The 24,795-nt window shown below is 43.8% G+C and overlaps 1 protein-coding gene across 1 annotated transcript in view; it reads left to right on the forward strand.

Moving 5' to 3' along the window:
- The first annotated feature begins 625 nt into the window (after positions 1-625).
- Positions 626-24,795, forward strand: part of THBS4 (thrombospondin 4) — a 44,217-nt gene continuing 20,047 nt past the window's right edge. Inside the window, exons 1-7 of the mRNA XM_045897331.3 lie at positions 626-950; positions 5,631-5,834; positions 19,105-19,352; positions 21,863-21,971; positions 22,348-22,430; positions 22,995-23,046; positions 23,258-23,460. Of these exons, the coding sequence (XP_045753287.1) occupies positions 863-950; positions 5,631-5,834; positions 19,105-19,352; positions 21,863-21,971; positions 22,348-22,430; positions 22,995-23,046; positions 23,258-23,460 (987 nt within the window). The 5' untranslated portion in view covers positions 626-862. The remainder of the gene's footprint in view (positions 951-5,630; positions 5,835-19,104; positions 19,353-21,862; positions 21,972-22,347; positions 22,431-22,994; positions 23,047-23,257; positions 23,461-24,795) is intronic.

A 24,795-nucleotide genomic window follows, 5' to 3' on the forward strand; every position in this document is an offset into this window, starting at 1 on the left:
CCATCCTATCTGGATCGATTCCTTGGGGTGCGTTTTATTTCCATTAAAAACTCAAACTTTTCAAACGTTCACTGTTCATGTCTCAAACCTTGATGGGAAAAATATTCAACATTTGAAGTACTCAAGAAAAGCTTGAAGAAATAAAAGAAATCAATTGCTCTCTGGACCACTTTAGGAAGCAGGCGTTCCTGCACAGCCTTCAGGGTTCCTTCGCAAGGGGAACCTACGACGGGTGTTAAAAAGCCTCTCGAAACGCTGTTCTTTTTAGAAAACAAAAGCAGTACAGGAGGTGGGGGGACTGATGGTGCCTAACGCCAGCGGGACAGTGGCACTTTCTTCCTCCTCTCGCTCCCTTCTTCTCCTCCATCTCTACCCCGGCCTGTGCGCCTATCGCAGCCCCGGCTTCCCGGCTCTCCCAAAGCCCCTCGCCGGTCAGAGGCCGGCGACCGCGCCCAGCCCGCGTCCCGCTCGGCCGGGTCGGCTCCCCCGCGCCGCCCTCGGGCCTTTCCCTCCGCCGCCCACGCTCCCCGCTCCGGCCGCCTCCTCTCTTCCCAGCGAACGGGCTTGCCCGCCCAGGGGGCCGCCCCGGCCTCGGCCCGCCCCCGGCCCCGGCCCGCCAGACCATAAGGAGCCGGGCGGCGGCCGCCCGGGCAGCCGCCAGCGCACCCGGCTCCGCGCGGCCCCTGGACGCGAGCACCGCCCCCGACGGCAGCCCGGGTCGCCGCGCCCCGCACACGCCTCGCGCTCCCTTCACCCGCGCCGCCCGCGGGGCCCGACGGAGGGACAGCGCGCCGCTGGGGACACCGAGGCACGGCCAGGCTGCCGTCGCTCGCGCGCGCCCGCGCCCGCAGGAAGAGCCGACATGCTGGCCCCGCGCGGAGCCGCCTTCCTCCTGCTGCACCTGGCCCTGCAGCCGTGGCTGGGGGCCGGCGCCCAAGCCGCCCCCCAGGGTAAGTGGGCTCGCGCCGGGGCGGCGGCGACGGCCCCCGGGTCCCTCCTTCCCGCTCCGCTTGAACGACGGGGGGGGCCAACTCCGCGCGCGCTTCTTGGCCCCTGGCGCTTCTCTGTCCCTCTGGGGCCGAGTCACAGCATTTTGTAAGTGGAAGTGGTGATTGGAGTAGAGCATTTTCTGAGTCCATTATCCAGCGAGGAGACCAATTCTCTAAGCAACAGCTTAGGGGATGCGAAACTTTTCAGTCTGTGCGAAGAAGTGGGGTTCATTTCAGAGCTTACCACACGGCTCTAGACTTCTAACAGGTCCTGCCTGGAGTGGGGTGAAATCCAGGTCTGTCCCCTGCGGCTCTCTCTGGCGGGCCATCCCTTCACCCTTGGCCCCCTAAATTCTCCGACGCGGCGGGAGTGATGTTCCCCCAGAAAGTCTGAGACCGTCATCTCCCAGAAGGGCACAGCATTACTCTGTTTGCCCCACCACTCCCTGTTTTCTGTTCTTTGTTTGGACCCCAAGGCCTCCTTTGGGAGGCGTGATCTCTTGATTCCCGAGATAAATAGAGCAGGAAGGACTGAGAAGTCAGTGTTTCTCTTACAGAGGTAAAAAAAAAAAAAAAAAAAAAATCGATAAGTACATTAAAAAGACACCCGAGTAATCCTCAAACCCCTAATTGAGATGGGGTGAAAATAACCGTTGGGCAGAACACAAGCTTAAACTGATTTTTTTTTTTTTTTTTGCAAAGGCCAAAAGGAAGAAATTATTTAAGCCAGAAAAGACCTTAGCGCTCTAACAGGCCATCCAGTGATGACCTTCACCTGTTGATGTATTACTGAATAATGAAATAAAGCTGGGAGAGTCACACAGGTCCAAGTAAAAGTTGTTACTTCTCACAAAGCCAGAGTGAAGAATGCCTGTGAGGGAATTCTCAAAGTCCTTCCCCTTCCATTGCAGTAATCACCCATTTAAACTTTGCATTTCACCAAATAACTCCTTTTGATTTTAGACCAGGAAACCAAAATAGTGGTTTCAGGGGGTAATGTTCTGCATTTAGTTTGCCTTGAACTATTTGAAATGCTGTAATCTATATTCATTGTGACCGCTCTTCTAGGAAGGTGGACAACAATGATTCCGTAATTGTATACATTGTAAAATGATCACCACGATAAGTCTAGTTAACATCTGTTACCATACAGCATTAGAAAAAATTAATTTCTTGTGATGGGAACTTTTGTGATCTTCTCTCTTAGCAACTTCCAATTGTCCAATACCATATGATTAACTATAGTCAGCATGCTGTACTTTAAATCCCCATGACTTATTTATTTTAAACTGGAAGTTTGTACCTTTTGACACCTTTCACCCATCCCCCATTCTGTTCTCTATCTATGAGCTTGGGTGGTTGTTGTTGTTGTTGTTGAAGATTCCACATATAAAGTGAGATCATGCAGTATTTGTCTTTCTGTGTCTCACATATTTCACTTAGCATAATGCCCTCAAGGTCCATCCGTGTTGTCACAAATAGCGAGATTTCATTCTTTTTTATGGCTAAATAATATTCCATTATATACAAATACATCTTCTTTATCCATTCATTATTAATGGACACGGGTTGTTTCCATCTCTTGGCTATTGTAAATAATGCTGCAGTGAACATGAATCTGCATATATCTTTTTGAATTAGTGTTTTGGGGTTTGGGTTTTGTTTTGTTTTTTTTAATAACTACCCAGCAGTGGAATTGCTAGATCATATGTAGTTCTATTTTTAGTTTTTTAAGTATCCTCCACAGTGTTTTCCATAGTGGCTGCACCAATTTACATTCCCATCAACAGTGCACCAGAGGTCCCTTTTCTCCACATCCTCACCAGCACTTGCTATTTCTTTGATAATAGCCATTCTAACAGGTGTGTGGTGATTACTCATTGTGGTTTTAATTTGCATTTCCCTGATGATTCCTGATGTTGACCACCTTCTCCTGTGCCTGTTAGCCATCTGTATGTCTTCTTTGGATAAATGTCTGTTCAGATCTTCTGCCAACTTAAAAATCAGATTGTTTGGGTTTTTTGCTATTGAGTCGTATGAGTTCTTTATATATTTTGGATATTAATCCCTTATCACATAGGATTTATAAGTATTTTCTCTCATTCTCTAGGTTATCTTTTCCTTTTGTTGATGGTTCCTTCTGTGCAGAAGCTTTTTTGTTTGATGGAGTCCCACTTGTTTATTTTTGCTTTTGTTGCCTTTGCTTTTTGATGTTAGGAATCTTTTTAACACAATTCAAAAGTTTTCTGATTACAGACATTGTTTGGCAGTTTTGAATTTACAGGTATAATATTTTGTGTTCCATGAATTCTTGACATTTGAACACACAACTTCATGGTGTGCTACAGGTATGGATTTTGCTGCTTCTTAGAGCTGCCTGTTTTATGGGACTTAAAATCAGGCTATACTACCTAAATTACCTGGTTAATTAGTTGCTGTAGATTATCAGATTAAGTCAAGTTTCTGATAGATTCTTTTATTGAGTTAATTAGTGCTTAGATCCTGGCACTATTACGAAAATGTAATAGCGTTAATGGAAAATTGTTGTGTCTCATTTCCTTTTCAAAACACTCTCCAAACTCATTACTAACTAATCCCAACTCTGCCCCTTGAGAGAGAAGCCAATGGATTAGATGAACCTTGCAGACTGAAATAGAGTAAATATAGCTTGAGCTAGATTATGAACATAATCATTGATCAAGAATCAGGGATAATAAGAGCTTAGTTTTGAATGCAGTTCACATACCTTAAACTCACATCTGCAGATGCTTTATCCTGAATGGAACTTCTAGACATATTGTCTGATTGCCCTTGGCTCTTAGTGGTGGAAATGTAAAGCTTCCAGTTCTTTGGAAATTAAAAAATTCTGTTTCCCCTTTGAATTACAGTAGGCAGCAGTATTCAAGTTTTAGGGGAATGTGGAGTGCTGGAAGGAACATAATAGATTTTCTGCTTTCCAGTATTTCTAGTATCAAATTCATTATTTTGTAAGACCCTAAGTGCATGAGAAAGAAACAATACAGATCCGGTATAAAGACAGGTTGTCTTTTAAAGAATAGATATTCTTGAGTAACCAGGGTTTTGCCTGTTTGTCTTATAACTTTTATTTTTTTTCCTACTGCAAAAGCAACACCTGTTAATTGTAAAAAATAAAAAATTGGATAAGCAAAAGAAAAGTTAATAAATGTATAATTATACAACCCAGAGATAGCTACTGTTCATGTTAACATTCTGTTGTGTTGTCTTTCAAATCTTTGCAGGGGCGCCTGGGTGGCTCAGTTGGTTAAGCATCTGCCTTCGGCTCAGGTCATGGTCCCAGGGTACTGGGATCGAGCCCCACATCGGGCTCCTTGCTCAGCGGGGAGGCTGCTTCTCCCTCTGCCTGCCGCTCTCCCTGCTTGTGCGCGCTCTCTCTCTCTCTCTCTCAAATAAATAAAATCTTAAAAAAAATTATTAGACAGGGTGCCTGGGTGGCTCAGATGGTTAAGTGTCTGCCTTCAGCTCAGGTCATGATCTCAGGGTCCTGGGATCGAGCCCCGCGTCGGGCTCCCTGCTCAGCGGGAAGCCTGCTTCTCTCTCTCTCCCTCTACTACTCCCCCCTGCTTGTACTCTCTCACTTTCTCTGTTGAATAAATAAATAAAATCTTTAAAAAAAAAATTTTAGAGGCTAACGTTCCTGCAGGCTGTGGAATTGTTCAAACAATATTTGTATAAACCAACAGAAATACTAAGGAACTTCTAGTGAGTATTACGCATTTGGCCTTTGCCTTTAAAATCACTCTGGATGTGTACTCTTACAGCTTGCACAAATATTACAAAGCTTGAAAGTACTGCTGGCTTAATCAAAAGCAATTTATATAAATACAAATGCAGATTACAGTTTTTGTAGACCACCTCTGTCAGGTTACAGTTAAGAAAGAGAAACCCCATTGTTTTGTTTTTATATCAGAATTTTTTTTTTTAAAGTAAGCCCTACACCCAACATGGACTTGAACTCACAATGCCAAGATCAAGAGTTGCATACTCTACTGACTGAGCCAGCCAGGCACCCCTGCATCAAGATTTTTAACAGAGAAATAGTGGAGAACTCTAAATGCATAATGGGAACACTTGGGTCTCACAGAGGCAGCGAATCATTTTTCTGGCATACTGTGTCCCACCACATCCATGATTTCTGCTGCATTCCCTGTCTCATTTACAATGACCAAGAAAAGTACAATTGGCTCTGGTCCACGGGGTGCATGAGGAACCTTAGGCAGATATCCACTGCTTGGGGACATAAGAGAGACAGTGACTTGTGTGGTCTCACCTGTCCCCTTTGTACTCTAGGTCGGTAGTGCTTTTCCTAGTGGGCATTTTCAGAGCCACTTCTTTGGCCAAATGCAATTTAGGGTTTGCAAATTTAGTCTTCTCTTGGGGGCCATGACCTAGTGAGGAAAATTGTGTTGTACTTTTTCTGGTTCAAATGTCCAGCCACTGTAAGAGTGATAAGGAAGAACGGGTGATTTTAGCCATGTGGAAAATGATAACAGTGTTAGTTGACATTACTTCTATCTTACTGTCAAACTGTGCCCCCTCAAAAAAAACATGTTTGTCTCAAACTTCTTTCACTGATTATCCCCTTTTTCCTGTTCTCCCCAGTCTTTGACCTTCTCCCATCCTCTAGCCAGAGGCTGAACCCAGCTGTTCTGCAGCCAATCCTGACGGACCCCACCCTGAATGAGGTCTATGTGATCTCCACCTTCAAGCTGCACACTAAAAGTTCAGCCACCATCTTTGGCCTTTACTCTTCAACGGACAACAGCAAATACTTAGAATTCACTGTGATGGGACGCTTGAACAAAGGTAAGCACATTTGCAGAAATCATTTTCTTAAGAATCTGCTTTTCCTATTCCAGCATTTGGGGTCTACTTGTCTTAAATGTTTCCCTCCTACAATTTTATTCTCATCCACCATTCGTTTCAGTTTTCAATACCAAGTTCTTCTTATTGTACATTGACCTGTATGGGAAGGGCGAGTTGATATATGGCGCAAGAAGAAGAATTGCTTGTGGCCAAAATACCCATCCTCCTGTTATTTGGGATCCAGTTTGGGAAGGAACAGGACCCAGGACCATTAGGCCGCTGTCTTAGTTTGGGCTGTTACAGCAAATACTACAGACTGGGTGGCTCAAACAAAAGACCTTTATTTCTCACAGTACTGGGGGCTGAGAAGTCCAAGATCAGGGTGCCAGCAGATTTTGTTTCTGGAGAAAGCCTGGGTGCTGCCACCTTCCTGCTCTGTCCTCACATGGCCTTTCCTCGCTGTGTGTGAGTGGAGAGCGGGAGCTCTCCGGCTTCCTTTCTGTATAAGTATACTAATGCCATCATGAGGGTCCCACCCTCGTGACCTAACTTAAACCTAATTACTTCCCAAAGACCCACTTCCTAATACCACCACATGGAAGGCTGGGGCTACAACAGATGAATTTGGGGGGAGGGAGGGACACAAACATGCATCCTGTAACCGCCACCCACACCATTCTTAGGTTCCCTTGGAAGCATGTGGCTTAGCAGACCTCACCCCAGCTCTGCAAGCACTCCTGGACTTGGAGAGAATCTACCTCAGTCAGTAGAACTCAATGAACAGCTCTCTTTCCACCTGTCTTGTGCCGACTTACACAGGTCTGACACCTGTTTGGTTGTTTTGCTGTCAAATGTCACTGTCATTCAGAATGAGTTACTACAAATACTAAGAAGTGGCTCACAAAGAAAAGGGTCACTCTTTTTTCATCTCCTTCCCCTCCACCCATGCCCTGAGGACAACACCTGTTCCTGCTTATGGAGGAATGTGACAGATACGTGTTCCTGCTGCCACATGCTTTTTTTTTTTTTTAAGATTTTATTTATTTATTTTGACAGAGACACAGCGAGAGAGGGAACACAAGCAGGGGGGAGTGGGAGAGGGAGAAGCAGGCTTCCCCTCGAGGAGGGAGCCCGATGTGGGACTCAATCCCAGGACCCTGGGATCATGACCTGAGCCGAAGGCAGACGCTTAACGGCTGAGCCACCCAGGCGCCCCTGCCACATGCTTTTAATAAAAGAGAAAAAGGGAGGACTGGCCCTTCTGGCAAGATTTCATATTTATTTCAGTTTACTTTACTTGTAGTGCTTCAGACTCTATCAGATTCCAATTGTGATTGAGCACTTACATTTTCAGATATTAGGAGCTGAAAGAAATTCTTCATTCTTAGCTTTCATAAGACTCCAGAGTTGAAAGCAAGAAGGAATGGGATTTTAACCCCTTTTATGTCAAGTTCCAACCTCCCCCTACCCCCCCCCCCACATGTGCTCCATCTGTCCCTTAGGCCTCTCGGGAGCTGTGGTGAGGTCTCCAGTAGTGAAGGGGGTCTGGGGACATGGCTCAGCAGATGGTCTAACCATTCCTGCGCCCTTTGCCCCATCCATAGCCCTGATGGGAGGTGACTTCACTTACCTCCCTGCCTTGAATCAGACAGCCCCATGCCTCCTATCCCTAAAGGAACTGCTCATGCTCTACTAACCAGGCTATTCAGTTTGTAATCTATAAAAACCACCCTTCTTCGTCCAAAGATCAATAGCTTCTCACAGAACTGTGTTTTTTAGAGGCATTGAAAGATTTTCGTTTAGCTCACCCAGCTTAGTGGCCAAAGGGTCCTCTGTAGAGTGAAAAACCCTGCATCTAGCTGTTCAGCCTCACTGACTCTCCCCCTCCATTTCGAAATTGGCCAGTATGCATGAGCCCATTGTGGAAAATCTGTGTTTCCTGGAAACGCAAGGCAGCAACTTCACGGAATTGATTTTCTGTTTGCTCTACATGGGCAGAGGTAACGCTAGATGGGAAGGTGGAGAGGCCACGGTGTTTGTAAGTGTGTTTCCTTTGGACAACCACTGGTCATGTGATTGAGCTGTAAACATCAGCTAATCTCCATGTTGATGAACACCTCTCCACCCTCCAACCTATTAGAGAAGATAAATAGCTCTTAGAATTCTTTTTATAAATATTTTCTAACAGAATCCAGAGATGAAAATTTTCAGAAAACAAAGAGCAATTTATATCAGAGTTTGGAGAGTTGAAGAATTTGACCTAGAGAAGTTTCACTGGAACACTAGGAAAAAGTGCAGAGATTTGCCAACACTGGTGAATCTGAAGGTTCTAGAAAAGAGCAGCAGCCCATTCTGATGGGAACAAGGAGAACTCACTGGGTCCATTAGCTCCCCAGAAAAGACGGGGCATGTGGTTGTGACTCCCCGTTGAGGTATTCGATGGTGACCATGCAGGCCTGACCTAATTTGAGGGGGCTGGGGGAGAATCCTCTTCCCAGAAGGTGAGCCCCAATCATTATCTAGGGTCCTAGACGCGCTCCTGAGGACTGCGCAGCACAAGCTTGCCCCCGAGCTCTCTGCTTCTGCTCTCACACTCCCAAGTCATCCTTCCCGTGGCTGCACATTACGGTTATAAGCATAACTTGGAACGAGTTATGCCTGACAGCAGAGACATTTAGTGTCTTCCTATTCCCAACTGAAAAAGGTACGAGTGTCCTTGCTAGGCAGGCAGGATTTTCTGCTGCATGACCCCCAACCCGCCTCTCCAATTTATCCCTCCTTCCAACCCTCCATGTAGCCTATGCTTCAGCTGGATGGACTAGTTACCATTCCCTGGGCCCACCCTTGCTGTCTGTCCTTCTCCGTCCTTGTACCCTTGCCCTCTGCTCCCCACTGGTACCATTTCCTGCACCGTCTACAGTTGCCATCTCCTATTCCTTCTGACCTCTTTTATTATGGGATTTTGTCCTTCTGTAAAATGTACTCATCTTAGCTTACCTTGTACTTGGATTACCTCTAGGTCTTCTCTGCAGTAGGTTGTAAGCTCTGAGGAGCAGAGCAGGCGCTAAGCCTCCCTCAGCTCACGTCTATGTCTGTTGCACACCTAGCACAGTGCCTCATACATAGAAGTAGCTCATGAGCCAACTGAATAGAATAAATGGAGGCTGAGAAGAGTAGCCTGGTTTGTTAAAGAAGACATGCAGTATTGTGTAAATTCTGGGAGTGCACAATGTCCGGCACATAGTGGGGCTGGCTCAAATTCATTAATGAATTGATGAATTTTGAAGACCATTTGGATGGGGTTATAAAGGGAATACAGTATTTCTGGTATAAATGTTCTATCAGATTGTTAGGAATACAGGTGATACAATTTTGATAGAAATAAGCGTTCTACAGAAACCACCTGGCTGGACAGAAGATCTGGTTGATGCTTTTCTTGTATCTAGCATAGGGCAACTTTCCAGTTAGTATTTTGAGTTCGAGTCACAGTTAAAAAATCTTAACAGCTGTGTCCTCGTGAATATGTCTCTAAATTGCTTAGCCCTGGTTTACTGTTTCTACAGTGGGGGTGATAATAGCTGCTTCACAGGTTGATTGCAAGAACTGAATTATATAAAGTACAATTTTTTTTAGACTGCGAAGCTCAGTAAAAATTTGAGGTTCTGCCATAAGCTTCTATAAGATAGGTAGAAAGGAAGACGAGGGAGAGAGAAAGATCTCTACTTTTTTGGCAACTGTCTTCTGAAGATGATTTGGTGAACTCTTGGCTTGCCTTGATAAGGCCTTCACCTTTCAGAGAAAGCAAATAAGGGGCACCTGGGTGGCTCCGTTGGTTAAGCGTCTGCCTTCAGCTCGGGTCATGATCCCAGGGTCCTGGGATCGAGCCCCGCATCGGGCTCTCTGCTCAGCAGAGAGCCTGCTTCTCCCTCTCCTTCTGCCCCTTCCCCGCTCATGTTCTCTCTCTCTCTCTCTCTCAAATAAATAAATAAAAATCTTAAAAAAAAAAAAAAAAAGAAAGAAAGCAAACAAGAAGAACTGCTTCTTTAGTCTTAATTTGACTGCCACTGTGGTGGAGCTGTGGTAATGAAGGGAACCCCAAGAATTTGCAGTAATGACTGCAGACGGTCAAGCTTCTTAGCCTAAGGTTAGGACGTGTCAAATAGAGTAATCGTTCACAGAGAAGCCTGTGGGCTAAAGAGAAACACAGCATGAGAGCGAGCGAGAGAGAAGAGTTTCAAAATTCGAATTCTGAACCTGGTACTGAAGGTGGAAAATGAGGTGCGTCAGACATTAATATTTATGGAGCCCTTTTAATGTACCAGGACTGTGCTGAAGGCTCAACACTCATTTCTTTCTTCAATCTTCACAGTATTCTTGTGAGGTGACCTTGAATTAGCTCAGTTTTAAAGTGGTCATATACAGAAAATGGGAAGAATTTTAGTGAGCTTTAGGACAGACTCCTGGAGGGTTATATTATTATCCTTGTATTTGGGAATTACCTGGGAAAGAAAGCTGGGATGATGTGAAGGTAAATGGGTTCACTAAAAAGAAGTCATGCTAAACTTTTTTTAAAGTAAAGATTCTAAACTGATAGATCAAAAAGATGCTATGAGCATAATGTATCTTGACATCAAAAAAGAATTTTATGAAGTCGCTCATTATACCTTTCTGGATATAAAAAAGAACAAGCTAGGTAAATAGTACTGTTAGGGCTTGGTAAGTTGTTTTATAGCAAAGCATCTAGAGTTTTTGACAAGGCTCTATCTTGGGTATTGAACCATCGAACATACCAGTGACTTGAGTGAAGATATAAATAGCATTTTATCATGTTGGCAAATGGCACATGGCTGGAAAAGACAGTTGAACATAAGGGATGCCATCATCAAGATTAACAAGGTCCTAGCAGCCTGACACATATGCCACAGTCATTCAGGTGAAATTTAATGGGAATAAATGTAAATCCATCATCTAGGAGTGAAAAGTAAATTGCCAAAGTGCAGGATATGGGACACCTATCCTTAAAGTTCTAGTCAGCAACATTAAGAACCAAGTATTATTTAACACAAAGCCTGACGTCTAGTAGCTATTTAGAAATGTCCGCTGAATGAATGAATGAAAAGATACAGTGATGTAACAGTTTTTTAAAATCTCCTTAAATTTTAGGCTTCATTAACGCATTTATGTGGCCAGATTAAGGGAGCTAATGCATCCCACCTTAATGTTAACTGTCCAGGCCACACCTAAAATGTTGTGTCTCATCCTGGACACATTTCACAGGGACACTCTCAAGTCCAAGATTGCCTTAAGGAGAGTCACCAAAACAGTAGTCCTCTAGACCCCATTTTTTACAATATCACAAAATCAGAATGTTAAAGGATCTGGAGAAATAAAGGAACCAGACAGAAGACGAGAGAGATGAAAGTTGCCTTAAAATATTTGAAGAATAGCATTTAGATGAAGGATGAGACTAAATCTGTCTGTAGCTCTGAAGAATACAATTAGGACCCATTGGCGGAAATCAGAGGGAATCGGCTCTGTATTTGGAAAATCTTGGAGAGCAATCCGGAAGTGAAGTGGGTTTCTCTGCGAAGTGATTCGTTCCTTGTTCCTGGAAATGTGCTGGTAGATACTTTCATTGAAAGGATTTGTGAAGGAGATACTGAGCTAGATGACTTACAGTGCTCATGTTCTGTGGTTCTGCTGAGGCCAGAGAGGTTCCATGGGCGCTGAAGGAATCGCTTTGCAACTCTCTTCTACAACCTGACCTTGGGATGTTGTACACGATCACAGCTTTGTCGTCCACAGATAATTGAGTACATAATGAATCTCATAACTTCTCAAAATATAAAGCCCTCTGCAGATGTTTAACATCATTGCTGTGCTCCCTTTCCCTGGGTGGTTTCTTTGCACGGTGTGGGGGTGGGGAGGGAGTGCATGTGTGTGTGGGGGGGTGTATACTCCGTATACTTTACATTTGTTCAAACTGCTGTAAGAAGATTTCAGAACCTCCAGACTGCATCCATCACACCTGGGAGTCACCCAGAGTACTTTCAGGAAAAGCAGTTTGATGATTTACCTTTTATATGTCTTTCCAAAGCATTAAAGTTACAAAGACCCAGTGTATAGGGCCTGAAGATAAATGAGCAAAGGCAAACAAGAATACCCATCACAGGAGACATTAATGGCAAGAAGGCTTTTTTTTTTGAAAGGTACAATTATTTAAAAAGAAGAGGAAAGGTTGACAGCGGTGGCTGTCATCATATATTTAAAAGTGCCAAAGAGCAAAGCCATTTGCCAAGCAAAGCCGAAAGCCCAGACTACCTGGCGCACTTGCTGCCTGCAGCCCAGGTCACTCTGAACTCTTTCGCCCACGCAGACGAAATATCATCCTTTCCAGTCCTTGAAAGCTGCCACCCTGCTTCGCCGCTTTGCCCTTCAGCACATCATAATATTTTTGACTGCCAGGTCCACGGTTTAAACGGCACCTTTTGAGAATTCTTTTCCAAGAAAGCAATATTTCAGATCTTCATTGCTTGGGTTTGCTCTTTCATCTCCCACCGGTCACGGAGATGGTCTGGAATCAGCCTAGACTCTACAGTTCTGGTGTCCGGCTGGTATCCAGGCGTGGAAATGGAGCCATAAAATCAGGCCCCTGGGGCGCCTGGGTGGCTCCGTTGGTTGAGCGACTGCCTTCGGCTCAGGTCATGATCCTGGAGTCCCTGGATCGAGTCCCGCATCGGGCTCCCTGCTCGGCGAGGAGCCTGCTTCTCCCTCTGACCCTCCCCCCTCTCATGTGCTCTCTGTCTCTCTCATTCTCTCTGTCTCAAATAAATAAATAAAATCTTTAAAAAAAAAAAAATCAGGCCCCAAATTGTCCAGTGTACAAAGATGTGAAGTTTAGAAGGAAAGGATTGGTAAAAATAAACCGATAGAAACTGCCCCCCCTTCAACATTGTTTAAGAGATTGTGGGTTAAAAAAAAAAAAAAATCAGAGTGGATACAGGACTACTCTATTTTATCTATTTTTCATTCAATAAGTAGTTGTATTTGGTGTTGTCAGATGCTATGGTATATGAGAAAATTAATAAGAAATAGAATCCTAGTCCCAAGCGCTAATGTTCTAATAGAGAAGAAATAAACACAAATAAATATAGTAATACCTACAGTTGCATAGCAGTTTATACTTTTTGCATTTTCTTATTTGACCACCACTGAAAAAATGAGACAGAAAGGGCAAGTCTTACTAGCTCCATTTAATAGTTTGAGAAATGGACACTTAGCAAAATGAACAGGCCCAGGGTCACGTGGCTATTAGGTATCTGGGCCGTGACTAGACTCTGCATCCTGGGAAGGTAGAGCTAGAAAAGTCCTGAGCAAGTATTATGGGAACAGGAATGAGAATAATTGCTGGGCATGGGGAAGAAGGAAGACTTCAGGGAGGAGGGTGCATTGGAGCTGGATGTTGGCTTCAGACGTGTAACAGTGCTGGATCAGGAAAGAGAGGGATGGAGAAGAGAACATTCCACACAGGGAAGAAGGAGGGAAGCCAGAGAAACCTAGACAGGTGAAAATGTAAGACAGGTTGTTCAGCTTGGCTGGGCATCAGCACGGAGGGGAATGAAGGCCGGGGGAAGGTGGCAGCTAGTCCTGGGATGAGGAGTTTAGGTGTTATTTAGGAACCACTAGGGAGCTATTAAAAGATTTCATTTGCTTGCTAGTGTGTGGCTTTGAGAAGGCAATAACTTGGTCAGAAGAGTCCTATATATATATAGGAGCTTAAGCTGTCAGTCCAGAAAAACAGCAAGAAAGCTTCAGCAGGAAGGTGAGTCAGAAATCTGGGGCCACACCCAGCGACAGAGTGGAGTAGAGGTGGGAGATGCCATGTGGAGACCCGCAACCTTTGGTTGTAATCAGATGCACGTGGATCTTTATACTGGCCCTGTGAGAACTGGATCCATAGCGCCAACAAGCTGGTTTCAGCTAGTGGTGAGTGAAGAGGGGGTATGAGAACTCAGCAAGCCGCCGCTGAAGAAACAAAGACTGTTTCCCCGAGTGCAGTGTGTGGTGATGGGCAGAGGTGTGGTGGACCCAGGAGAAGACCGCTCCTTCCAGCTTCAGGGGGCTGGCTTTGCACTCATGCCTAAGGAGGAAATGATTGTGTTATTAGCTCTGTTATTAGATTGTGTTATCCCCTCTGTTTTGCTCCCTCTGTTGTGTGTGTCTGTGAGCTTTAGACTGTTTCTGGACTCACTATGACTGATGTGAAAACATTGAGCTTCCTGAGCAGGTGCCTGTCTGCCCTCTGGGGTAGTCTTACTGCTCCGAAGATAAAATAAGTATTGAAGCACTGAAGTAAGGAGTTTGCAATAAAACAGAAAAATGAAAAATGGAAGCCATAAGAGGAATGAGAATTACTGGATCAACTATGTAGAATGGTAAATGTCAAAGCACTTGATAATTTTTCTGCTAACAGACATTGTGAAGATGGAAGTTTCCATAATTCTTCTTTTCTTTTTTTTTTTCCTCTTGCTATTGTCACAAGGTCTAGGAGCATGAGGAATTTGTCATTTCAGTGTTGCATTGCAAAACAAGGCAAGGCAGAAGTATAGAATGCCCTTAAATGACAGCATGAACACAATAGGAGCGTTTGCTACCTGCAGTAGATGTTGAATTGCCACTCTCTAAACTTTTTAATTTGTATATGAAACGCTTTCAGTGCAATCATTTTCTTATTCATTGAAAGTTCATGTGCACAATGTTTAATGTGCACCTGTTATGTGTAAAGTAACTCCACTGGGTACTATTTGTAAAATTAAACTTAGTGATTCAGTTATGAAAATAAATCATGGCCCACATGCCCTGGAAGGCCTATTAAAAAGCAGGCAAGATGCCCATGAAAATATGTTTCCTTTGAATTCCACAGAAATATCAGTTTGGGAAGAAAACCAAGGCCATTTGTTTTAAGCCACTATGGGTATCCTCTTCAACTGTTAATATGAGGAGGCTAGATTGTGGCTGTAAGGAGAATAAGGAGATGTTGACTATACATGTCTATTACCCTAACTGAAGTTTGGTGGTCCCAGGGGTATTTTCATGGGCCTGTAAAAATTCCAGGTATTTATAAAACTGTTGAAAACAATAAAGAAATAAGAGTTTAAATTGGACAGCCACATGCAGAAGAATGAAACTGGACCATTTCCTTACACCCCATACAAAAATAGACTCCAAATGGTTGAAAGACTTCAATGTGAGACAGGAGTCCATCAAAATCCTAAAGGAGAACACAGGCAGCAACCTCTTTGACCTCAGCCGCAGCAGCTTCTTCCTAGAAACATCGCCAAAGGCAAGGGAAGCAAGGGCAAAAATGAACTATTGGGACTTCATCAAGATAAAAAGCTTTTGCACAGCAAAAGAAACAGTCAACAAAACCAAAAGACAACCGACAGAATGGGAAGATATTTGCAAATGACATATCAGATAAAGGGCTAGTATCCAAAATCTATAAAGAACTTATTAAACTCTACACCCAAAGAACAAATGATCCAATCAGGAAATGCGCTGAAGACATGAACAGACATTTTTCCAAAGAAAACATCCAAATGGCCAACAGACACATGAAAAAGTGCTCAGCATTGCTCGGCATCAGGGAAATCCAAATCAAAACCTCAATGAGATACCACCTCACACCAGTCAGAATGGCTAAAATTAACAAGTCAGGAAACGACAGATGTTGGCGAGGATGTGGAGAAAGGGGAACCCTCCTACACTGTTGGTGGGAATGCAAGATGGTGCAGCCACTCTGGAAAACAGTATGGAGGTTCTTCAAAAAGTTGAAAATAGAGCTACCATATGACCCAGCAATTGCACTACTGGGTATTTACCCCAAAGATAAAAATGTAGGGATCTGAAGGGGTATGTGCACCCCGATGTTAATAGCAGCAATGTTCACAATAGCCAAACTGTGGAAAGAGCCAAGATGTCCATTGACAGATGAATGGATAAAGAAGATGTGGTGTATATATATATATACAATGGAATATTATGCAGCCATCAAAAGGAATGAAGTCTTGCCATTTGCAATGACGTGGATGGAACTGGAGGGTATTACGCTGAGCAAAATAAGTCAATCAGAGAAAGACATGTATCATATGATCTCACTGATATGAGGAATTCTTAATCTCAGGAAACAAACTGAGGGTTGCTGGAGTGGGGGGTGCGGTGGGAGTGATGGGGTGGCTGGTAATAGACATTGGGGAGGGTATGTGTTATGGTGAGCCCTGTGAATTGTGTAAGACTGATGAATCACAGACCTGTACCTCTGAAACAAATAATACATTATATGTTTAAAAAAAAAAAAAAAAGATAGTATGAAGGGAGAAATGAAGTGGGGGAATCAGTGGGGGAGATGAACCATGAGAGACTATGGACTCTGAGAAACAAACTGAGGGTTCTAGAGGGGAGGGGGATGAGGCGATGGGTTAGCCTGGTGATGGGTATTAAAGAGGGCACATGCTGCATGGAGCACTGGGTGTTATACGCAAACAATGAATCATGGAACACTACATCAAAAACTAATGATGTAATGTATGGTGATTAACATAACATAATAAAATTTTTAAAAGTTTAAAAAAGTTGAATTAGTGGGCCACCTGGGTGGCTCAGTCGGTTAAGTGTCTGACTCTTGGTATCAGCTCAGGTCTTGGTCTTGGGGTCTCAACCTCACGTCTGCTTGTCTCTCTCCCCTCTGCTTCCCCCCCCTCAAATAAATAAATAAAATCTTTAAAGGGCGCCTGGGTGGCTTAGTTGGTTAAGCGACTGCCTTCGGCTCAGGTCATGATCCTGGAGTCCCGGGATCGAGTCCCGCATCGGGCTACCTGCTCAGCAGGGAGTCTGCTTCTCCCTCTCCCGCTCCCCCCTCTTGTGCTCTTTCTCTCTCTCACTCTCTCTCTCAAATAAATAAATAAAATCTTAAAAAAAAAAATCTTTAAAGAGTTGAATTAGTGCATATGTTTTGGTCAATTTTCCCCCTTTTGGGTACCATATATGCCTCCAGTGTCCAGCTATGCAGTTACTATTTAAATTCTCAACAATATTAAGTAAAGAGGTAAAAATTCTGTGGTATCCCATATTTAAAATATCTCAAGAATTTCTACTCCTGTCTCTTTTCTTCCTTCTCATTCTTTCTTTTCATGCCATATTTATTTACATCTTACCAGTACTTTACTTCAGGAAACCTAGCATTGTATTATAGTCATAGAAAGTTTTCCTAGTCAGTCTGTCTTGCCAGGTCTTACCAATTCTTTTCTCTTGGTAAGCAAGTGGTGGCGACCACATAAGCATAAAAGAAGATCTTCTTACTCCTCCTAGCATCTCTCTACATCACAGGACCTAAAGCCATCTGGCCCTCTCCAGCCATGGTCAAATGGAAAAGCAGACCCAGTCAGATTTGAGAAGCAGTGGGAATACCCACCTAGAAAGTGTAATATATTTGGAGGAAGCCTTCACATAAACTCTAAAGTTTCACAGCAGTGATTATTTTCTCTGGTAGTACTGCAACATAAACAGGCTGCTTACTCCATGAGGCAGCACCAAGTTGGCATTTATACTCTACAGAAAAGGTACCTGAGGAAAGACAGTCCAAGTTACTTGCTACAAATCCTACAGCTTGACAGAAGCACAGTCTGGATATATGTGTGTAATTCATTTCTTTGTGTGTGTGTGTGTGTATTTTATAAGTAATGCATGTTTCATGTGCAAAAATTAGACAATGAAGGTGAGCAAGAGGAAAAACACATCATCCAAGCAACCAACAATGACCATATTAATGTTGACATATTTCCTTCTAATTTTCTGTATATTTTTTCTGTATGAAATTACACTGTGACTCAACCCTTTTTTCACTCAACAAAATACTGGGAACACTTCTGTGTTTTTAGTATGCACCTTTTCCATTGTATTCCATTTCATGATTACATCATAATTTTAGTAGCCAGCCTGCCCTCTCTTTTTATACATACATGTTGTGCCAAATGTTTCTTACATATTTCTGAAATGATTGCTGGTGATGAACTTGGGTTTGGCAATGGTACCTATGAATGGATCTGGAGGTGTTCTTGGTAGGCTCACTAAGCCCTTGGAAGCAATTCACTTTCGTCTTTATAGCAAACCACACCCAATGGGCTTTACTCCCAAAGGCTCAGCAGCCAGGAACAGATTTTAGCTCAGGGCTCAATAAACTCAAGACAATAATGGAGTAAAACCAGAGAGAAAACCAGAATCCTGAAATGTGTATAAATTTTTATTTAACAAAAAGTGAAAGTCCTTAAGCTTAACAAGATAAGTGAATAGATAGCTACCTGCATAGAAAAAGAAAAAACAAAGAGAAAATGAGGTAGTGGATCCTCTTCTAGTCCTTCTTTTGGACCGCGGATATCTTTGGTTCGCTGAGCATTGTTAAACTGAAGATAGGTTGCTGAGGGACAGTATGACAGATTATACTCCATTCGGTATATGCTTACAAAGGCCTATCCATACATCACATTCTTTCAGTCATGGAATAAACCACACCCAGTTTCAAATTCTAAGCCTGCCACTTACAGTGTCCTTGAGCAAGTGCCTTCACTTACCTGAGCTTCACTTTTGTCATCTGGAAGTTATTCCAGTTTGCTAGTGTTGCAACAAATAGAAATTAAATATTGAAAGCAACTCAGGGCAGCACCCAGCCCCACAGTGTAGTTCTCAGTAAATGTTTGGTAAATTAATTTATGCGTTGAGGAGCTTACTTGGATTTCAGTTGACTTTTGATGAGTTCTGCTTCCTCATTGTACTTATCACTGTCTGAAATTGTTTATTTTCAGATTTGCTACTTACTGTCTTTCCTTGAGCACAAAACATCCTCAGTAACAGAGTGGGTTGCCAGTGCCATTAGAACGACGCCTGGTGGGGGCGCCTGGATGGCTCAGGCGTTAGGCGTCTGCCTTGGGCTCAGGTCATGATCCCAGGGTCCTGGGATCGAGCCCCGCATCGGGCTGCCTGCTCCGCGGGAAGCCTGCTTCTCCCTCTCCCACTCCCCCTGCTTGTGTTCCTGTTCTCTCTGTCTCCCTGTCAAACAAACAAACAATGCCTGGCACTTAAGATGTTGAATATTTCTGGTTCCAGCTTACTTGGATTCTTTCCAGTAACCCAGCCTTGTGACCTGGAGGCTGTTCAGCAGATACTTGCCCCCTGACTCTCCTTATCTCATCATTCACTGATATGTGCTTGGTTCCAGCCATCCTCCGTTACCTGAAGAACGATGGGAAGATTCATTTGGTGGTTTTCAACAACTTCCACCTGGCTGATGGCAGGCGGCACAGGGTCCTCCTGAGACTGACCAACTTGCAGCGAGGGGCTGGCTCTGTAGAGCTCTACCTGGACTGCACCCAAGTGGATTCTGTGCACAATCTCCCCAGAGCCTTTTCCAGCCCCTCCCAGAGTCCTGGGTCTGTTGAACTGAGGACTTTCCAGAGGAAGGCACAGGTAGGCACCCACAAACCGTTCTCCAACGTGGAAAGATGGGTTGCCCAGGCTCAGGGAATGCAGAGGAATATGCCGAGGTCAGGAGTGGGGCTGGCTGTGTAATTAGAATCACCTGAGGAACTCAAACTATCGCTAGAGGGCCCACGCTCAGGACAAATTGAATCAGAATCTATTGAAGGGGTGCCTAGGTATAGGTATTTTTTAAAATATTAATACTAATGGGAAGCTAAAATTGAAAGCTTCTGCTTTAGATGCTAGGTGAAGCCTTTTTGGATATAATTGTGGAGTTGGAAAGGATTAGCAAAAATTTTTAAAAAGCAATCTTAGGGGGTGCCTGTCCGGCTCAGTTGGTAGAGCATGTGACTCTTGAGAGTGGGGTCGTGAGTTCAAGCCCCACGTTGGGCATGGAGGTTATTTAAAACAAACAAAAAACAAAAACAAAATCTTAGGACAATAGGATTTACTTTTAATTTTTCTATAATGATATTATTTATTATTTTTAACAAAAGTGATAAAGAATGATTGGAAATTGTCAAGCACTTAGAAACGACATTTTCACAGGTCTTTTTAGAGCATCCCTAACAAAAAAAGGACCTTATTGCCAACTTAGTTCCATGAGGCCTTAAAAGTTCCATCACCTATGGGGCGCCTGGGTGGCTCAGTCATTAAGCATCTGCCTTTGGCTCAGGTCATGATCCCAGGGTCCTGGGATCGAGCCCCGCGTCGGGCTCCCTGCTCAGCAGGAAGCCTGCTTCTCCCTCTCCCACTCCCCCTGCTTGTGTTCCTGCTCTCACTGTCTCTCTCTCTGTCAAATAAATAAATAAATCTTAAAAAAAAAAATGTTTCATCACCTCTGTCGTCTGTTTTATGCCATGTTGATGGTATTTTTTATTATATCATGATACCTACTGTAGAAATTGCCACATGTATTTCTTTTGAGTTAGGAAGTAGTTTGTTTCCTATAAAGAACTAGCATTCTTTGTCCTTTTCCATTAATTATAACTATTACTGGTCGTAGTTCCCGACTTTTATCTGATGTGGAAGTCAATGCCAAATCAGTAACTGTGTTCATCTGTTATGGTCCATAATGTTATTTTCTGTGCCTCAATCCTCACTTTGCATTTCTATTTTATTATTTTATTATATGTGCTTTAGTTACAAGCTGCTCTGAGCCCTTTGTACAAAGAGACTGGGTGTAAATAATAATAATCATTACAACTAGGAATGCTGAGAAGTTTTACATAATAATATAAAAACTATGAATCTGATACTAGAATTTTGTGCTTGGAAAATAGGAAGCATCTTCAAACAGAAATTGCAAGAAAGCTAAAATCCAAGGATTTTGTTTTGTTTTTTGCTGAAAAAGAAGATGTTTCTATACTAAGTATAGATTTACATAGACAAAGAATAGTGAATAGAGAGATATGCAGAACTTTATTTCTGCATCCCCAAAGTAGCCCAAATAATCAGAATGATAGAAATTATATCACTGCCATTTCAGAAATTAGTGTCTACCACCAAATAAGTCAATTTCTAAAAGCCAGGAGTCAGCCACGACAAGGTCGTCGGAAACTATACTTATCGGGATTTTTTCAAAAGTTCTAAATCCTTAGACTGTCAGAGACTACAGTGCTCTATCTTCATAGTCACTTCATTTATTCAGTGAATTAGCAAATAGGTATATTCTAGGCATTAGGGATAAAGCATAGTGGGCAAAATGGTCATGGCCCTGCCCCCATAGAGCTCATAGCCGGATGTCCAGAACAATATCCGTTATATAACATGTGTTGTATGTGTCGTAACTTAGCTAAATTAAAAAATAGAATTCCTCTGAAAATCCTTAGCATCCTCATTTTTAAAATAAGGATGATGACTTTATATTAGCAATTAACATAAACTTTTTCCTGTCATGAATATATAATGGTACAATCAAAAGTTAAAAAATAAAGGGGTGAGGAAATTGATGTTGTGACTAACAATGAATGATTGATATCAACCCATAATGTAAAAATATGATTCCAGCTATCCAATAACCATAGGATATACTGTTTATTCATTCTCCTAGCCCAAGACGGTCAAGGACTTTGCTAAAACCTGGAGTTAAGACATCCTAAAAACAATAGTGTTTAAAATTGAGATCAGTATCTTATTTATTAGGGTTTAAACTCCATAAACAAATTCCAGACAATTCTTAACAGGCTCCTGCCACAAAATAACTTGTGTACCATGAAACTCAAAGCCTTACCTCTTCTCAGATCTACCTTGATGAACCCTCAGGCCAAGCTGGATGCTAACATGTTCCTAGGCTATTGGCTCCTTCCATATTTGCTTCAGTCAAAAGGATAGGGCTGGCAGGTTTTAGGAAAAAATCAAACCCACAAAATTATGTAAGATGTCAGAGTCCAAGGATACAGGGCTGCTTAGTCTGTTATGAAAATCAGATGAGTATGCAAGCACATTGGCTTTTGAGCAGTGTCAGCAATGTGTGGTATGAATGTGATTTCTTCCAGGACTTCTTGGAGGAGCTGAAGCTGGTGGTGAGAGCCTCGCTGTTCCAGGTGGCCAGCCTGCAAGACTGCTTCCTGCAGCAGAGTGAGCCCCTGGCCACCCCGAGCACAGGTGTGGGCTCTTGGGCAGTTGGCACGCCTCCATCAATCCAGATAAAGCCTCAGCCCCCGAGGGCACTGGGTCCCATCGCCGAAAGGGAGACTTCAGCAGAGCATCCTGATGTGTCTACAGAAATCAGGCTCTTGTACCAAAGTCCAGGACAAGAAATATCTCCATTGCAATTTTTATTTTTATAACTCGGGAATTTGGGCTAACAGCCAGTGGCATCATTATCATTTTTTAGGTGAATTAGATGAATTACCCTGAGTTAAATTCCTGTGTCCTAGGTATTTGTCATGGTGGTTCTCTGGGAAATCATTTGTTTTTGAGCCACTGTAGGAGCGTCTGTTCATGGCTGAATGCTCCTTGTCTTTTATTATTGCTACAGGAGACTTTAATCGGCAGTTCTTGGGGCAAATGACGCAACTAAACCAGCTGCTGGGAGAGGTGAAGGATCTTCTGAGACAGCAGGTAATGATGAGGACGAAGCATCAGAAAACCCTAGTCCTGCCAAAGCAACTCATTGTACGGAGCTAGTGGAACTGCAGAGGCGGGGAGGCGGACGAGGGGGCAGACCTCCGTGGCCCCGTGCACCCACCACCCTGGAGGTCTCTTAGGGCTCTGGAAATGGGGGATAGGTGTGTGAGAAACACACCATGGCTCTAAGCAGAGAGGGAGCCTTCAAGGGCTACCTGAGTACTCTCTTAAGAAGTGTTTACTAGAGGGCGCCTGGGTGGCTCAGTTGGTTAAGCGACTGCCTTCGGCTCAGGTCATGATCCTGGAGTCCCGGGATCGAGTCCCGCATCGGGCTCCCTGCTCGGCAGGGAGTCTGCTTCTCCCTCTCCCACTCCCCGTTTGTGTTCCCTCTCTCGCTGTGTCTTTCTCTGTCAAATAAATAAATAAAATCTTTAAAAAAAAAAAAAAAAAAAAAAAAAAAGAAGTGTTTACTAGATTGCTACACATGAATTCTTTCATTCCTGGATTACGTATTAGATCCTCCTTTTCCATCTTGTTTTTCCCTTCCTGTTTCTAAAGGTCAAGGAAACCTCATTTTTGCGAAACACCATAGCTGAATGCCAGGCTTGCGGTAAGTGCTGTTCCAATAACAGCTTCGTTCTGAGTTGTATGGGCACGTGAGGATGGATGAAGGGCCTGGGGTGAGGCTACATTGACTGTGGTTTCTGGACGTTTGGCACAGAGTTGGAGAAGGGAGAGCTCGTTGGGAAGCCAAATTTCATTTTGTATCAGCTCTGTTTTTCTGGTGGTCACTAAGTCTGTGGATTACTGTTTTTCTCTAGGTCCACTCAGCTTTCAGTCCCCAACCCCAAACACACTGGTGCCTCCAGCGCCCCCAGCCCCCCCGACACCCCCAGTGCGCCGTTGTGATTCCAACTCCTGTTTCCGCGGCGTCCGGTGTACGGACACCAGAGATGGCTTCCAATGTGGGCCCTGCCCCGACGGCTACACAGGAAATGGGATCACCTGTTCCGATATTGATGAGGTAAAAGTTCAACTTGATGGGGTAGAGGCTCCCTAAGTATCTTGGACACCCTACAGCCAGGTGGATGACTAAGGGATGACTTGGGGTGTTCTCCGGGTGACATAAAAACTACACCCTCATGAACCCTTAGAGACCACAAGCGACCGTGAGCAGGGGGGACGAAGGAGGCATGACACGCCATTGTGGCTACGTTCATCGTATCTCCTCTCCATGTCTCCAGCTGCTCCCCTGGGCCATGTTGCTACGGTGCTGACATTTGTACTCCAACATTGATGACTTCTCGTATGCAGTCAACATTACAGTTTTGATTTTTCTACACTTCTACATATGTGGGAGGAGGAAGATCTGTGTTAGGGTGTATTTCAGGGCTTGCAACTAATTTCTTCAGCCTTCCTAAATTAGAAATGCAGAGGGGACTCTCAAACCGACAAGCCCTGTTGAGGAGGTCCTATAAGTTGTGAGTAATCGAAAGTGCTGAAGGATGGAGCCAGAGAGACACATACAGCGAGTACAGGCTGTTTGGCCGGCTTTCAAAGCCTCCGCAGGAGACTGACTCGAGGGCGTGGTTAGCCAGTCCCAAAGCAGTGTTCACGTAGGTAGCAAGGCTACCATCAGAAATACGCCTTTCCCTTCCCACCAGGCCAGGGGAGGGTAGTAAGCAATTAAGTTGGTCTGTAGTGATCCCTCAATTGCAGAATCATCGTGCATGTTTCACAGAACGGCATCTGGTTTCTGTCTGTGAGCTGGAATTTTCCTCCTTTTGAAAGTGCAGGAAGTGGTCATGTTTTTTACATTAGTTGAAGTGGTTAAAAAAAAAAAAAAAAAAGAACCAGTCTCTTAGACTCCAAGAGCTTTGGAAGAGCCGTGGCCTTGACAGGGCATGAAAGGAGGCATAGAGCCTGATAGACCACATCTTACCAAAAACACAAGTACCCTGGCTTTGTCTTCTCTGGATCTCTTCATTTGAGAAGTTGGTTCGGCAGTGTGTTTGGATTAATCTAACAGCCAGCTGACAAGTGGTCCAGGAGCACTGTCCTTTCATGGTGGTTTTTTTTTTTTTTTTTATGTTAATCACCATACATTACATCATTAGTTTTTGATGTAGTGTTCCATGATTCATTGTTTGCGTATAACACCCAGTGCTCCATGTAGTACATGCCCTCTTTAATACCCATCACCAGGCTAACCAATCCCCCCATCCCCCTCATGGTGATTTTTACATTACAAGGTAGAATGTCAGGGAATTGACATGGGGAGGTAGACTGGTGATCATGAAGGACCTTTTCACGTGGCCATGCCATTATTCTGTGATACAGCAAAGCCCACTAAAAGGCA

This window comes from Mirounga angustirostris, unplaced genomic scaffold, assembly GCF_029215605.1.
Source record: "Mirounga angustirostris isolate CCGP_5_RB_7025 unplaced genomic scaffold, mMirAng1.0.hap1 SCAF_7, whole genome shotgun sequence".
Classification (NCBI taxonomy): domain Eukaryota; kingdom Metazoa; phylum Chordata; class Mammalia; order Carnivora; family Phocidae; genus Mirounga; species Mirounga angustirostris.